This window comes from Balaenoptera borealis, assembly GCF_965194805.1.
Source record: "Balaenoptera borealis genome assembly, chromosome: 18".
Taxonomy (NCBI): domain Eukaryota; kingdom Metazoa; phylum Chordata; class Mammalia; order Artiodactyla; family Balaenopteridae; genus Balaenoptera; species Balaenoptera borealis.
In genome coordinates, this window is record NC_138877.1 from 16,551,742 (window position 1) to 16,569,420 (window position 17,679).

General features: G+C 41.4%; 1 protein-coding gene across 4 annotated transcripts in view; it reads left to right on the plus strand.

The window, feature by feature from the left end:
- The window catches only part of SLC25A15 (solute carrier family 25 member 15), a 69,955-nt gene that overhangs the window by 9,953 nt on the left and 42,323 nt on the right, over positions 1-17,679 (plus strand). For all 4 annotated transcript variants that reach the window (XR_014236950.1, XR_014236951.1, XM_082365669.1 and 1 more), the window contains exons 4-6: positions 5,903-6,040; positions 8,233-8,402; positions 17,291-17,449. Coding sequence is in view for 2 of the 4 variants with exons in the window: in XM_082365669.1 (XP_082221795.1) it covers positions 5,903-6,040; positions 8,233-8,402; positions 17,291-17,449 (467 nt within the window). In the remaining 2 variants the exon portion in view is untranslated. The remainder of the gene's footprint in view (positions 1-5,902; positions 6,041-8,232; positions 8,403-17,290; positions 17,450-17,679) is intronic.

Sequence of the window (17,679 nt, forward strand, 5' to 3'; positions counted from 1 at the left end):
CCAATAAAGGTGTTAAAAAAATAAAAAGAAAAAAAAATTTTTTTAATGCAGTATCTTCAAAGTAATAAAGCGAAGTGCAATGAAACAAGGTTTGCCTGTAGTAATGTTTGACCTCAGTTTCTATAACTATTTATTGTAACTTTTTTTATGGTTTCAAAACACTTTTTTTAAAAACATTTAAAAATTTTTTATTTTATATTGGAATATGGTTTATTTACAATGTTGTGTTTCAGGTGTACAGCTAAGTGATTCAGTTATACATATATCCATTCTTTTTCAGATTCTTTTCCCATATAGGTTATTAAAGCATATTGAGTAGAGTTCCCTGTGCTATTCAGTACATCCTTGTTGATTATCTATTTTATATATATGTTATATATGTTATATATATTAATCCCAAACTCCTGATTTATCCCTCCCTCAACATGTTTCCCCTTTGGAAACTATAAGTTCTCAAAGTCTGTGAGTCTGTTTCTGTTTTGTAAATAAGTTCATTTGTATCATTTTTTTTTTTTAAGATTCCACATATAAGTGATAGCATATGATATTTGTCTTTGTCTGACTTACTTCACTTAGTATGATAATCTCTAGGTCCCTTTGTGTTGCTGCAAATGGCATTATTTCATTCTTTTTTTATGGCTGAGTAATATTCCATTGTATATATGTACCACATCTTCTTTATCCATTCCTCTGTCAGTGGATATTTAGGTTGCTTCCATGTCTTGGCTTTTGTAAATAGTACTGCTGTGAGCATCAGGGTGCATGTATCTTTCTGATTTGGTTTTCTCTGGATATATGCCCAGGAGTGGGATTGCTGGATCATATGGTAGTTCTGTTTTTAGTTTTTTAAGGAACCTCCATACTGTTCTCCATAGTGGCTATATCAATTTACATTCCCACCAACAGTGCAGGAGGGTTCCCTTTTCTCCACACCCTCTCCAGCATTTATTGTTTGTAAGCTTTTTGGTGATGGCCATTATGACTGGTGTGAGGTGATACCTCATTTGAATTTTGATTTGCATTTGTTTAGTAATTAGTGATGTTAAGCATCTTTTCATGTGCTTTTTTGGCCATCTGTATGTATTCTTTGGAGAAATGTCTATTTAGATCTTCTGTCCATTTTTTTATTGGGTCGTTTTTTTTGATATAGAGCTGCATGAGGTGCTTGTATATTTTGGAGATTAATCCTTGTCAGTCACTTCATTTACAAATATTTTCTCCCATTTTGTAGGTTGTCTTTTTGTTTATGGTTTCCTTTGCTGTGCAGGAGCTTTTAAGTTTAATTAGGTCCCATCTGTTTATTTTTGTTTTTATTTTCATTACTCCAGGAATAGATCCAAAAAGATATTGCTGTGATTTATGTCAGAGTGTTCTGCCTCTAAGAGTTTTATTATTTTTTAAAGATTTATTTATTATTTATTTTATTTTTGGCTGTGTTGGGTCTTAGTTGCGGCACGTGGGATCTCTCGTTGCAGTGCAAGGGCTCTTCCTTGTGGTGCGCAGGCTTCTCTCTAGTTGCCGCATGCAGGTTTTCTCTTCTCTAGTTGTGGCGCACAGGCTCCAGAGCATGTGGGCTCTGTAGCTTGTGGCACACAGGTTCTAGTTGAGGCACACAAGCTCAGTAGTTGTGGCGTGTGGGCTTAGCTGCCCCATGGCATGTGGGATCTTATTTCCCTGACCAGGGGTCGAACCCACGTCCCTTGCATTGTAAGGTGGATTTTTTACCACTGAACCACCGCGGAAGTCCCCTCTAAGAGATTTATGGTATCCGGCCTTACATTTAGGTCTTTAATCCATTTTGAGTTTATTTTTGTGTATGGTGTTAGAGAATGTTCTAATTTCATTCTTTCACATGTAGTTGTCCACTTTTCCCAGCACCACTTATTGAAGAGCCTTTCTTTTCTCCATTGTTTATTCTTGCCTCCTTTGTCATGGATTAACTGACCATAGGTGCATGGGTTTATTTCTGGGCTTTCTATCCTGTTCCATTGATCTATATTTCTGTTTTTGTGCCAGTACCATACTGTTTTGATTACTGTAGCTTTGTAATATAGTCTGAAGTCAGGGAGGCTGATTCCTCCAGCTCCATTTTTCTTTCTCAGGATTGCTTTGGCTATTTGAGGTCTTTCGTGTTTCCAGACAAATGAAAAAATTTTTTGTTCCAGTTCTGTGAAAAATGCCATTGGTAGTTTGTTAGGGACTGCATTGAATCTGTAGATTGCCTTGGGTAGTATGTCATTTTGACAATATTCATTCTTCCAATCCAAGAGCATGGTATTTTTTTTTTTTGGTGACCGTGCCACACAGCTTGTGGGATCTTAGTTCCCCAACAAGGTATTGAACCCAGGCCCTCTGCAGTGAAAGCATGGAGTCCTAAACACTGGACTGCTGGGGAATTCCCCTGTTTAATGTCATCTTTGATTTCTTTCATCAGTGTCTTCTAGTTTTCAGAGTACAGGTTTTCTGCCTACTCAGGTAGGTTTATTCCTAGGTATTTTATTCTTTTTGATGTGATGGTAAATGGGATTGTTTTCTTAATTTCTCTTTTTGATCTTTCGTTGTTAGTATATAGGAATGCAAGAGATTTCTGAGTAGTAATTTTGTATCCTGCAACTTTACCGAATTCGTTGATGAGTTCTAGTAGTTTTCTAGTAGCATGTTCAGAATTTTCTATGTATAGTATCATGCCATCTGCAAACAGCGGTGATTTTACTTCTATTCCAATTTCTATTCCTTTTATTTCTTTTTCTTCTTTGATTGCCATGGCTAGGACTTCCAAAACTATGTTGAATAAAAGTGGCCAGAGTGGACATCCTTGTCTCATTCCTCATCTTAGAGGAAATGCTTTCAGCTTTTCACCGTTGAGAATGATGTTAACTGTGGGTTTGTCCTATATGGCCTTTATTATGTTGAGCTAAGTTCCCTCTGTGCCCACTTTCTGGAGAGTTTTTATCATAAATGGGTGTTGAATTTTGTCAAAAGCTTTTCCTGAATCTATTGATGATCATATCGTTTTTATTCTTCAGTTTGTTAATGTGGTCTATCACACTGATTGATTTGTGGATATTGAAGAATCCTTGCATCCCTGGGATAAATCCCACTTGATCATGGTGTATGACCCTTTTAATGTATTGTTGGATTCAGTTTGCTAGTATTTTGTTGAGGATTTTTGTGTCTGTGTTCATCAGTGATATTGGCCTGTAATTTTCCTTTTTTGTTATATCTTTGTCTGGTTTTGGTATCAGGGTGATGAGGGTCATAGAATGAGTTTGGGAGTGTTCCCTCCTCTGAAATTTTTTGGAATAGTTTCAGAAGGATAGATGTTAACTCTTCTCTAAATGTTTGATAGAATTCGCCTGTGAAGCCATCTGGTCCTGGACTTTTGTTTGTTGGGAGTTTTTTAATCACAGTTTCAACTTCATTACTTGTGATTGGTCTGTTCATATTTTCTGTTTCTTCCTGGTTCAGTCTTGGAAGGTTATACCTTTCTAAGAATTTGTCCATTTCTTCTAGGTTGTCCATTTTATTGTCATATAGTTGCTTGTAGTAGTCTCTTAGGATCCTTTGTATTTCTGTGGTGTCGGTTATAACTTTTTTCATTTCTAGTTTTATTGATTTGAGCCCTCTCCCTTTTTTTTCTTGATGAATCTGGCTAAAGGTTTATGAATTTTGTTTATCTTCTTAAAGAAAAAGCTTTTAGTTTTATTGATCTTTGCTAGTGTTTCCTTCATTTCTTTTTCATTTATTTCTGCTCTGATGTTTATGATTACTTTCCTTCTGCTAACTTTGGGTTTATTTTGTTCTTCCTTCTCTAATTGCTTTAGGTGTAAGGTTAGGTTGTTTATTTGAGATTTTTCTTTTTGTTTCCTGAGGTAAGATTGTATTGCTATAAACTTCCCTCTTAGAATTACTTTTGCTGCATCCCATAGGTTTTGGATTGTAGTGTTTCTGTTGTCATTTGTGTCTAGGTATTTTTTTATTTCTTCTTTGATTTCTTCAGTGATCCATTGGTTGTTTAGTAACACTGTTTAGCCTCCACGTGTTTGTGTTTTTTACAGTTTTTTTCCTGTGATTGATTTCCAATCTCATAGTGTTGTGGTTGGAAAAGATGCTTGATATTATTTCAATTTTCTTAAATTTACCAAGGCTTGCTCTGTGGCCTAGCATGTGATCTATCCTGGAGAATGTTCCATGTGCACTTGAGAAGAATGTGTATTCTGCTGCTTTCTGATGGAATGTTCTACAAATATCAATTCAGTCCATGTGGTCTAATGTGTCATGTAAGGCCTGTGTTTCCTTATTGATTTTCTGTCTGGATGATCTGTCCATTGATGTAAGTGAGATAGTTTATTGTAACTTTAGGGCAATTGAATGTGGTAGGTCTGTTAGGCTTCTGCTCACAGATGGAAGAGAAATCATGAGGGGACCTCGCTACCTGGGCAGGCTGCCTAGGGGGTTACCACTGGGGGCTTCTGGAGGTTTGTGAGTTGTCCTGGTTGTCCAGTGACAGCCAGATGCTGGCAGTTAACAGGTGAGTGTCACAGCCAGTTGTTGCTGTGAGCAGCTCAGTCCTTTCTGTGCAACTAAAGATTGTCCCCGTAGGTGCCAACGGTGCTCTCGTGATAGAACATCCTCCCAGGGTTTGGAGAGGATCTCCTTTGCTGACCCCCAAGAACTCTCAGGAGTCTTCCTGGCAATTTGTTTCTTGTACTTTCCCCCATATTCTTTCCAGTTTCACTCCCCTGCTGGTGACTGAGGCTGGTGGTACTAAACCCATGTGTGATGAAGTGAATTCTTGCATTTTTGTACTTATGTGCATTCATTTTCCATTTATATTTCCAGCTTCGCCACTTGCCCTACAGCCATTGAGCTTGCTGACTCACGCTGGCAGCACCACTTGCCCACCTCGTGCCCTCTGTGCAACTGAGGTCCAGGAGGTCATCAGCTGAACTGGGAAATCTTTTTTCAATGAGCAACATTTTGGTTAAAAATGTATCCTGGGTTTTCATCTGTAGCAGCAGTTACATTACACTTGTTGCTCTGGGCTGAATCCAGAGGCACGTAGGGATGGCCTCAGACCTGTTTTTATTTAAAGCTCAGTGGCAAACACACTGAAGTATTAATAGTGTGTGTGTTGAGGTGGTGGGACCATAGGGAATTTTTTCTCCCACATTGTTTGGTTTGGTTTGGTTTGGTTTTTCTGTGTCACTTTCTGTCTTAGTTCTGGCTCTGCTAGAACAAAATACCCCAGGCTGGGTGGTTTAAACAACAAAAATTTGTTTCTCACAGCTCTGGAGGCTGGAAAGTCCAAGAACAAGATGCCGGCTGATTCGGTGTCTGGTGAAGGCCCTCTTCCTGGTTTGCACAGGGACACCTGGCTGTGTTCTAACATGGTGGAGAGAGTGCCAGCCAGCTCTCTTCTTACAGGGACACTAATCTCATCAAGAAGATTTCACCCTTATGACCTCATCTAAACCTGACTACCTCCCAAAGGCCTTCCTCCAAATACCATCACATTGGAGGTTATGGCTTCAACATAGGAATCTGGGGGTGGGGGACACAAACGTCCAGCCCACAGAGCTATGCCTAATAAAAGGAGCACGGGCTTGCAGTCAGGCAGACCTGGGTGTGAAGCCTAGCGTTGCCACTTAGCAGCTGTGTGACTGAGCACAGTTCGTGGCGTCTCTAAGCATCGTTTTCCCCATGTGAAAATTGGGGTACTGCTGTCACTCTCACAGGGTCGTGGGCTCCTCAGAGGAAGCAGCAGGTGCCTGGTGGGCACTGAGGAAGTCTTCCTCTCCCCTCAAGCTTGCTCTCCTTTACCACCAGTGTTCCGGCATGCTGAGACCGAGCACATGAATCATGGGTGGGTAACCGGCCTCCTGTGCTTGTGTCCTTCCAGTGACCTGCAGAATGCAGCTGCTGGTTCCTTTGCCTCTGCCTTTGCTGCTCTGGTCCTCTGCCCCACCGAGCTCGTGAAGTGCCGGCTGCAGACCATGTATGAAATGGAGATGTCGGGAAAGATAGCCAAAAGCCAGAAGTAAGTGCTGCTCGGGCACAAACGTGGGGTCTTGTTGCCTTGGTGTATCCAGTATTTTTAAATTTTATGTTGTACTAAAATTAAGTGGCAGAGAAACAGTTTATCTAGTCCAAACACCCCTCTCCACCACCACTCTGAGGATAATTTTCTGAACACACTGTCTGTGGTGGTTGGAATCACCATCCACCCCACAGAATGTTGTAGGCAAGTATTTAATATCCCAAAAGTGGAGAAGCAGGGGCTTTTACACCCTATTTGGCCTGTGGAGAGCATAAGGCATGACCCCCAACTGTACCGGGAGGCACGTAGCAGTGTCTTTGGAACTGAGGGCTGAGCTCTCCTAACTGCCAGTTTGGGTTCTGGGCTGAATGTTTGCTCACTCCCCGGTTTCACACGGGTGCTCAGGCTGACCATCCCAGATCCTAGCAGTGACTTCCTTTACCTCCTCCCGAATCCTTCAAGTGTACCTACAAACAAGCCAGATTCTGAAAACATTCACGCAAACCCTCATAAGCATAGCAAGTCTTCAGCGATCGAATCACTCTCCAGCTCTGTCTTGAAAACAGATTCTAGTTACCCTGTGAATGTATGTTTCATATACAATATGATTCATTATATATTTGAATTGAAAATCAGTTTATTATCCTTGTCAATCTCAAAACTTGCTTATTTATCTAAACTAAAGGGTTGCTTGTGGTTGTTGCTGAAGTGAACTCAAAGCCAGTAAATCTCCTGGGAAAAACCATTAGGTAAACGGACCGTTTTTAGAGTCATCACTTTCCATGCAGTGAGAATGGGGTTCATCATAGCGCCCTATTTCCTGCACCTGTGAGATTCATTACACCCAATTCGAATCTGTTATTCATAGCCTAGAAGTTCAAAACTTTAAGTCGTTAATGCTTTTTTATTGAAATACAATGTACACACAATAACAGGAACACACCCAGAAATCACAGGAAATCCTAGGTGTGCAGTTCCACAAGTAGTCACAAAATGAACATGCCTTTGTAAACTGGTACCTAGATAAAGAAATAGATCATTAACAGCACCCAGAAAGTTGCCCTTGTGTCCCTTAAAAGTCGTTTAAAGTATCTTTAAAGAAAATAATTGTTAGATCCAAAGGACTTAGGTAGACGGACACCCTGTACCAAAGTAAATATTGGCTGACTGTATTTTAGGTATAGCAGTGCCCAAGCCTGGGATTTGGTAGCTTGGGGTTAAGACCTGGATTGGAAGCAGGCGAATTGTGTTGAGTGGGGTGACTTTGTTACTTCTTCATTGTATTGATAGAAGGTGGGGGCACTGCAGGCAGGGCCTGGCTCGTGGGTAATGCCTGGGAAGGAAGATCATCAATAAAAGCAGCCTTTGTTACCTGCGGTCCTTCGTTACCTGGGGGCCTGATCCTTCCCTGATCCAAGCCAGGTCACCGGCTGAGAACAGAGTGAGGAGTGCGGGGCTCGCTAAGCTGACAGGTGTGGTTTGTGGTGCTGTTCCAGGGGTGGGCCTGCCCCCCTGCACCACCAGGAAGAGGGGCCTGCCCAGAAGGTGCCCGTGTTCTGGCTTCTGCAGGCTCTGATCTGCTGCACGTAAAAACTCTTACACACCTACCTCGCTAAGAACCAAGTACTGGGTGCATCTAGAGCCTTACAGGAGCTATAACTCAGCCCTTAGAATTTCTTTTGTCTTCCCTTTAAGTAACGTTTAAGGCTTGTTGCTCACTTCCCTGGGTGAATGCAAAACAAAACAAACCCTAAACACCTGAACCAATTCCCTCAAAACACACAAGCTCAAAAGAAAGGCTGAGGAGATAGGAATCAAGGGAGGTAAGGGACTGGGCATGTACAGTGCCATTTTATTCTCCCTGAGTTTGGACAATCTCATTGTAATTTCACTTACTCACTATTGAAAAAATGGGTATTGGCTCTTTTAGATCTCTGATAATGATTTCTAGCAATGTATGCCTTCGTTGTAATAAAATATCTTTACACAGACTAGTTCAAGTGATAAAACTTGTTACAAAATAATTGTATACCTGTCTTTCTCGGAGATATTTCCTTCCCACAAAAACCTTTTATTGCTGGAATTCTGGTTCCTCTGTTTATAAAATGAGCTACTTCCTTGTTAGAGCTCCATCAGGTCTGCTAGTTGGGTGTGAACGCTGTTCTTAACTGTCACCCCATGTGTCCCCCCAGCACAGTTTGGTCTGTCGTGAAGAGTATCCTTAAGAAGGACGGCCCCTTGGGCTTCTACCATGGACTCTCGAGCACTTTACTTCGAGAAGTACCGGGTTACTTCTTCTTCTTCGGTGGCTATGAGCTGAGCCGATCGTTTTTTGCATCAGGGAGATCAAAAGATGAACTAGGTAAGTGTGTTGGCAGGGACAGCAGGTGGATTTGACGGTGTCTGCTTCCCAGTGGTGTAGTCTCGGTGGCTTCTGTGCACTTCGCCTCCTTGGGGGGGTCCGCCTGGCACTGGGAGTTTCTGGATGCCAGGGAGTACCGTGCAGCAGGTGACAGCGAGCACCGTCCTCCAGCCTTGGTAACTTCCTCAGGGCAGAGGCTGGAGCCGGACATCCACAACGTTTTGGGGTTTTTCTAACATCTTTATTGGAGTATAATTGCTTTACAATGGTGTGTTAGTTTCTGCTGTATAGAAAAGTGAATCAGCTATACGTATACATATATCCCCATATCTCCTCCCTCCTGCTTCTCCCTCCCACCCTCCTTATCCCACCCCTCTAGGTGGTCACAAAGCACCGAGCTGATCTCCCTGTGCTATGTGGCCGCTTCCCACTAGCTATTTTACATTTGGTAGTGTATATATGTCCATGCCACTCTCTCACTTCGTCCCAGCTTACCCTTCCCACTCCCCGTGTCCTCAAGTCCATTCTCTAGTAGGTCTGCGTCTTTATTCCTGTCCTGCCCCAAGGTTCTTCAGAACCATTTTTTTTTTTTTTAGATTCCATATATATATATGTGTGTTAGCATACGGTATTTGTTTTTCTCTTTCTGACTTACTTCACTCTGTATGACAGACTCTAGGTCCATCCACCTCACTACAAATAACTCAATTTCATTTCTTTTTATGGCTGAGTAATATTCCATTGTATATATGTACCACTCTTCTTTATCCATTCATCTGTTGATGGACACTTAGGTTGCTTCCACGTCCTGGCTATTGTAAATAGTGCTGCAGTGAACATTGTGGTACATGATTCTTTTTGAATTATGGTTTTCTCAGGGTATATGTGCAGTAGTGGGATTGCTGGGTCATATGGTAGTTCTAGTTTTAGTTTTTTAAGGAACCTCCATACTGTTCTCCATAGTGGCTGTATCAATATACATTCCCACCAACAGTGCAAGAGTGTTCCCTTTTCTCCACACCCTCTCCAGCATTTATTGTATGTAGATTTTTTTTTTAAAACATCTTTATTGAAGTATAATTGTCTTACAATGGTGTGTTAGCTTCTGCTTTATAACAAAGTGAATCAGTTATACATATACAATATGTTCCCATATCTCTTCCCTCTTGCATCTCCCTCCCTCCCACCCTCCCCATCCCACCCCTCTAGGTGGTCACAGAGCACCGAGCTGATCTCCCTGTGCTATGCGGCTGCTTCCCACTAGCTATCTATTTTACATTTGGTAGTGTATATATGTCCATGACACTCTCTCACCCTGTCACATCTCACCCCACCCCCTCCCCATATCCTCAAGTCCATTCTCTAGTAGGTCTGTGTCTTTATTCCCGTCTTGCCACTAGGTTCTTCATGGCCTTTTTTTTCCCTTAGATTCCGTATATATGTGTTAGCATACTGTATTTGTTTTTCTCTTTCTGACTTACTTCACTCTGTATGACAGACTCTAACTCCATCCACCTCATTACAAATACCTCCATTTCATTTCTTTTTATGGCTGAGTAATATTCCATTGTATATATGTGCCACATCTTCTTTATCCGTTCATCTGTCGATGGACATTTAGGTTGCTTCCATGTCCTGGCTATTGTAAATAGAGCTGCAATGAACATTTTGGTACATGACTCTTTTTGAACTATGGTTTTCTCAGGGTATATGCCCAGTAGTGGGATTGCTGGGTCATATGGTAGTTCTATTTGTAGTTTTTTAAGGAACCTCCATACTGTTCTCCATAGTGGCTGTATCAATATACATTCCCACCAACAGTGCAAGAATGTTCCCTTTTCTCCACACCCTCTCCAGTAGATTTTTTGATGATGGCCATTCTGACTGGTGTGAGGTGATACCTCATTGTAGTTTTGATTTGCATTTCTCTAATGATTAGTGATGTTGAGCATCCTTTCATGTATTTGTTGGCAATCTGTATGTCTTCTTTGGAGAAATGTCTATTTAGGTCTTCTGCCCATTTTTGGATTGGGTTGTTTGTTTTTTTGATATTGAGGTGCATGAGCTGCTTGTATATTTTGGAGATTAATCCATTGTCAGCTGCTTCATTTGCAAGTATTTTCTCCCATTCTGAGGGTTGTCTTTTCATCTTGTTTATGGTTTCCTTTGCTGTGCAAAAGCTTTTAAGTTTCATTAGGTCCCATTTGTTTATTTTTGTTTTTATTTCCATTTCTCTAGGAGGTGGGTCAAAAAGGAGCTTGCTGTGATTTATGTCATAGAGTGTTCTGCCTATGTTTTCCTCTAAGAGTTTTATAGTGTCTGGCCTTACATTTAGGTCTTTAATCCATTTTGAGTTTATTTTTGTGTACGGTGTTAGGAAGTGTTCTAATTTCATTCTTTTACATGTAGCTGTCCAGTTTTCCCACCACCACTTATTGAAGAGGCTGTCTTTTCTCCATTGTATATTCTTGCCTCCTTTATCAAAGATAAGGTGACCATATGTGCATGGGTTTATCTCTGGGCTTTCTATCCTGTTCCATTGATCTATATTTCTGTTTTTGTGCCAGTACCATACTGTCTTAATTACTGTAGCTTTGTAGTATAGTCTGAAGTCAGGGAGCCAGATTCCTCCAGCTCCATTTTTCTTTCTCAAGATTGCTTTGGCTATTCGGGGTCTTTTGTGTTTCCATACAAATTGTGAAATTTTTTGTTCTAGTTCTGTGAAAAATGCCATTGGTAGTTTGATAGGGATTGCATTGAATCTATAGATTGTTTTGGGTCGTATACTCATTTTCACAATGTTGATTTTTCCAACCCAAGAACATGGTGTATCTCTCCATCTGATTGAATCCTGTTTAATTTCTTTCATCAGTGTCTTATAGTTTTCTGCATACAGGTCTTTTGTCTCCTTAGGTAGGTTTATTCCAAGGTATTTTATTCTTTTTGTTGCAGTGGTAAATGGGAGTGTTTCCTTAATTCCTCTTTCAGATTTTTCATCATTAGTGTATAGGAATCAAGACATTGATTGCTGTGCATTAATTTTGTATCCTGCTACTTTACCAAATTCATTGATTAGCTCTAGTAGTTTTCTGGTAGCATCTTTAGGATTCTCGACGTATAGTATCATGTCATCTGCAAACAGTGACAGTTTTACTTCTTCTTTTCAGATTTGGATGTCTTTTATTTCTTTTTCTTCTCTGATTACTGTGACTAAAACTTCCAAAACTATGTTCAGTAATAGTGGTGAGAGTGGGCAACCTTGTCTTGTTCCTGATCTTAGAGGAAATAGGTTCAGGTATTCACCACTGAGAATGATGTTGGCTGTGGGTTTGTCATATATGACCTTTGGTAAGTTCCCTCTATGCCTACTTTCTGGAGAGTTTTTATCATAAATGGTGTTGAATTTTGTCAAAAACTTTTTCTGCATCTGTTGAGATCATCATATGGTTTTTATCCTTCAGTTTGTTAATATGGTGTATCACATTGATTGATTTGCATATATTGAAGAATCCTTGCGTTCCTGGGATAAACCCCACTTGATCATGGTGTATGATCCTTTTAATGCACTGTTGGATTCTGTTTGCTAGTATTTTGTTGAGGATTTTTGCATCTATGTTTATCAGTGATATTGGTCTGTAGTTTTCTTTTTTTGTGACGTCTTTGTCTGGTTTTGGTATCAGGGTGATTGTGGCCTCATAGAATGAGTTTGGGAGTGTTCCTCCCTCTGCTATATTTTGGAAGAGTTTCAGAAGGATAGGTGTTAGCTCCTCTCTAAATATTTGATAGAATTCACCTGTGAAGCCATCTGGTCCTGGGCTTTGTTTGTTGGAAGATTTGTAATCACAGTTTGAATTTCAGTGCTTGTGATTGGTCTGTTTATATTTTCTGTTTCTTCCTGGTTCAGTCTCGGAAGGTTGTGCTTTTCTAAGAATTTGTCCATTTCTTCCAGGTTGTCCATTTTATTGGCATATAGTTGCTTGTAGTAATGTCTCATGATCCTATGTATTTCTGCAGTGTCAGTTGTTACTTCTCCTTTTTCATTTCTAACTCTGTTGATTTGAGTCCTCTCCCTTTTTTTCTTGATGAGTCTGGCTAATGGATTATCAATTTTGTTTATCTTCTCAGAGAACCAGCTTTTAGATTTATTGATCTTTGCTATCGTTTCCTTCATTTCTTTTTCATTTATTTCTGATCTGATCTTTATGATTTCTTTCCTTCTGCTAACTTTGGGTTTTTTTGTTCTTCTTTCTCTAATTGCTTTAGGTGCAAGGTTAGGTTGTTTATTTGAGATGTTTCCTGTTTCTTAAGGTAGGATTGTATTGCTATAAACTTCCCTCTTAAAACTGCTTTTGCTGCATCCCATAGGTTTTGGGTCGTCGTGTCTCCATTGTCATTTGTTTCTCGGTATTTTTTGATTTCCTCTTTAATTTCTTCAGTGATCACTTGGTTATTAAGTAGTGTGTTGTTTAGCCTCCATGTGTTTGTATTTTTTACAGATCTTTTCCTGTAATTGATATCTAGTCTCATAGTGTTGTGGTCAGAAAAGATACTTGATACGTTTTCAATTTTCTTAAATTTACCAAGGCTTGATTTGTGACCCAAGATATGATCTATCCTGGAGAATGTTCCATGAGCACTTGAGAAGAATGTGTATTCTGTTGTTTTTGGACAGAATGTCTTATAAATATCAATTAAGTCCATCTTGTTTAATGTATCATTTAAAGCTTGTGTTTCCTTATTTATTTTCATTTTGGATGATCTGTCCATTGGTCAAAGTGGGGTGTTAAATTCCCCTACTATGATTGTGTTACTGTTGATTTCCCCTTTTATGGCTGTTAGTATTTGCCTTATGTATTGAGGTGCTCCTACGTTGGGTGCATAAATATTTACAATTGTTACATCTTCTTCTTGGATCGATCCCTTGATCATTATGTGGTGTCCTTCTTTGTCTCTTGTAATAGTCTTTATTTTAAAGTCTATTTTGTCTGATATGAGAATTGCTACTCCAGCTTTCTTTTGATTTCCATTTGCATGGCATATCTTTTTCCATCCCCTCACTTTCAGTCTGTATGTGTCTCTAGGTCTGAAGTGGGTCTCTTGTAGACAGCATATATATGGGTCTTGTTTTTGTATCCATTCAGCTGGTCTGTGTCTTTTGGTGGGAGCATTTAATCCATTTACATTTAAGGTAATTATTGATATGTATGTTCCTATTACCATTTTCTTAAATGTTTTGGGTTTGTTTTTGTAGGATTTTTCCTTCTCTTGTGTTTCCTGCCTAGAAAAGTTCCTTTAGCATTTGTTGTAGAGCTGGTTTGGTGGTGCTGAATTCTCTTAACTTTTGCTTGTCTGTAAAGGTTTTAATTTCTCCGTTGAATCTGAATGAGATCCTTGCTGGGTAGAGTAATCTTGGTTCTAAGTGTTTCCGTTTCATCACTTTAAACATGTCCTGCCACTCCCTTCTGGCTTGCAGAGTTTCTGCTAAAAGATCAGCTGTTAACCTTATGGGGATTCCCTTGTATGTTATTTGTTACTTTTCCATTGCTGCTTTTAATATTTTTTCTTTGTATTTAATTTTTGATAGTTTGATTAATATGTGTCTAGGAGTGTTTCTCCTTGGATTTATCCTGTATGGGACTCTTTGTGCTTCCTGGACTTGATTGACTATTTCCTTTCCCATGTTAGGAAAGTTTTCAACTATAATCTCTTCAAATATTTTCTCAGACCCTGTCTTTTTCTCTTCTTCTGGGACCCCTGTATTCGAATGTTCGTGTGTTTAATGTTGTCCCAGAGGTCTCTGAGCCTGTCCTCAATTCTTCTCATTCTTTTTTCTTTATTCTGCTCTGTAGTAGTTATTTCCACTATTTTATCTTCCAGGTCACTTAGCTGTTGTTCTGCCTCAGTTATTCTGCTGTTGATTCCTTCTAGAGAATTTTTCTTTTCATTTATTGTGTTGTTCATCATTGTTTGTTTGCTTTTTAGTTCTTCTAGGTCCTTGTTAAGCATTTCTTGTATTTTCTCCATTCTGTTTCCAAGATTTTGGATCATCTTTACTATCATTACTCTGAATTCTTTTTCAGGTAGACTGTCTATTTCCTCTTCATTTGTTTGGTCTGGTGGTTTTTTACCTTGCTCCTTCATCTGCTGCATATTTCTCTGTCTTCTCATTTCATTTAACTTACTGTGTTCGGGGTATCCTTTTTGCAGGCTGTAGGTTCATAGTTCCCATTGTTTTTGGTGTCTGCCCCAAGTGGGTAAGGTTGGTTCAGTGGCTTGTGTAGGCTTCCTGATGGAGGGCATTGGTGCCTGTGTTCTGATGGGTGGGGCTGGATCTTGTCTTTCTGGTGGGCAGGGCCGAGTCAGATGGTGTGTTTTGTGGTGTCTGTGAACTTATTATGATTTTAGGCAGGCTCTCTGCTAATGGGTGGGGTAGTGTTCCTGTCTTGCCAGTTGTTTGGCATTGGGTGTCCAGCACTGGATCTTGCTGGCTGTTGGGTGGAGCTGGGTCTTAGTGTTGAGATGGAGATCTCTGGGAGAGCTCTTGCTGATCAGTATTACGTGGGGCCGGAAGGTCTCTGGTGGACCAGTGTTCTGAACTCGGCTCTCCCACACCTCAGAGGCTAAGGCCTGACACCTGGCCAGAGCACCAAGACCCTGTCAGCCACATGGCTCAGAAGAAAAGAGAGGAAAAAAAAGAAAGAAAAATAAATTAATAAAAAATAAATAAAATAAAATAGTTAAAATTAAAAAATTAAAAAGTAATAAAAAGAGAGCAACCAAACCAATAAACAAATCCACCAATGATAACAAGCACTAAAAACTATACTAAGATAAAAATCAGAAAGAAGTCAGTGTCAGACAGTGAACCCCAAGTCCACAGTTGCTCCCAAAGTCCACCTCCTCAATTTGGGTTGATTTGTTGTCTACCCAGGTATTCCACAGATGCAGGGTACATCAAGTTGATTGTGGAGATTTAATCCGCTGCTCCTGAGGCTGCTGGGAGAGATTTCCCTTTCTCTTCTTTGTTCGCACAGCTCCTGGGGTTCAGCTTTGGTTTTGGCCCCGCCTCTGCGTGTAGGTCGCCCTCAAGCTTCTGTTCCCGCCCAGACAGGACAGGTTTAAAGCAGGGGTTGATTGGGGGGCTCTGGCTCACTCATGCCGGGGGGAGGGAGGGGTACGGAATGTGGGGCGAGCCTCTGGCGGCAGCGCCCATTGTGACGTTGCAACAGCCTGAGGTGCGCTGTGTGTTCTCCCGGGGAACTTGTCCCTGGATCACAGGACCCTGGCGGTGGCGGGCTGCACAGGCTCTTTGGAGGGTGTGGATAGTGACCTGTGCTCGCACACAGGACTCCTTGTGGCTGCAACAGCAGCGTTAGCGTTTCATGCCTGTCTCTGGTGTTTGAGCTGATAGCCATGGCTCGTGCCTGTCTCTGGAGCTTGTTTAGGCGGTGCTCTGCCTTCCGTGGGCAGAGAGGGGAGGGATCCCCTCTCCTCGCACACCACGAAACAATGGTCTCTTGCCTCTTAGGCAGTTCCAGACTTTTTCCCGGACTCCCTCCCAGCTAGCCATGGCGCACTAGCCCCTTCAGGCTGTGTTCACGCAGCCAACCCCAGTCCTCTCCCTGGGATCCGACCTCCGAAGCCCGAGCCTCAGCTCCCAGCTCCCGCCCGCCCCGGCGGGTGAGCAGACAAGCCTCTCGGGCTGGTGAGTGCTGGTTGGCACCGATCCTCTGTGCGGGAATCTCTCCGCTTTGCCCTCCGCACCCCTGTGGCTGCGCTCTCCTCCGTGGCTCCGAAGCTTCCCCTCCGCCCCCCGCAGTCTCCGCCCGCGAAGGGGCTTCCTAGTGTGTGGAAACCTTTCCTCCTTCACAGCTCCCTCCCAGAGGTGCAGGTCCCGTCCCTATTCTTTTGTCTCTTTTTTCTTTTTTCTTTTGCCCTACCCAGGTATGTAGGGAGTTTCTTGCCTTTTGGGAAGTCTGAGGTCATCTGCCAGCATTCAGTAGGTGTTCTGTAGGAGTTGTTCCACATGTAGATGTATTTCTGATGTATTTGTGGGGAGGAAGGTGATCTCCATGTCTTACTCCTCTGCCATCTTGAAGGTTCCCCCACCCAAACTTTTTTACTGGAATAACATTTGTTCATTTGCTCTGGGTCCATTTTAGGGGAGAATACAGACATTATTTTCCCTGTAGGATATCACCAACAAATGGGGAAATCACCTATAAATCATCTTGCAATAAGCTTAAGCTTAGTAATAAATCTTGATAGTGTTTTGAGAGCAGTGAGAAGTGTACTTCTAGTTTATCCTAATTAACTGCTTGACACAACTGTATCAATGTTTGGCTCACATGAGTGATTACTTTTTTCTTTAATACCTCCCTTCAGTGTTTTGGACCTATTCTGGGGATAGTCAAGCTCCCAGGCTTAACTATTATGTTTAATAACTTTGCTTTTTCATGGCAAAGGAAGAATCAGGGCTGTGGGACATTAATATATTAAAATACTTAAGAGAAAGTTGAAAAAGATGCAGCCTGTGTTTCAGTGGCCTCTGTTCTCACTCCTCATGGTAGGGCGTTGCCATGGTGCCAGGGGCCTGCTGGTTCTTGGGGGGTCAGGCCTCTGGAGGACGGGGCAGGAGGGCCACAGAGACCAGCCTAAATCTGACCCTCACTAGGGCTGTCTCTTGTCCTGGAGTCATGAGGGACAGCCCCAGGCTACCACACAGAACCTGTGCTATTAGACATTTTGGCAGTTGCCCCAGGGAACTGTGTTCCACAGCTTTAGTGTTTGTATTTGCACCTACCTGCAGCCACTACTACATTGACCTCTGGAAATATCCCATCAGCTGTTCTTGAGACAAAATACTGTTTGCTCATTTTCTTCTCTAGGCCCTGTCCCTTTGATGTTAAGTGGTGGATTTGGTGGAATCTGCCTCTGGCTTGCTGTTTACCCAGTGGATTGTATCAAATCCAGAATTCAAGTTCTCTCCATGTCTGGAAAACAGGCAGGATTTATTGGAACTTTTATAAGCATCGTGAAAAATGAAGGTGAGTCTGCCAATTGCTGAAACAGAGGAGGTACGTATAGAGAGTGGTCATTTGGCTGCTAGTCTCGTCGAGGTTGATCAGATGGGTAATCGCTCTCTTCCACCGCCTCACTTTTCTAACAGGGTATGTAATTCACATTTGTGGATTTGTTTCCAGACCCCTTTCTTTAGCTTACTTCATTATTCTCAAGAATGTTTGTTTATTTATTTATTTATTTATTTTATTTTTTG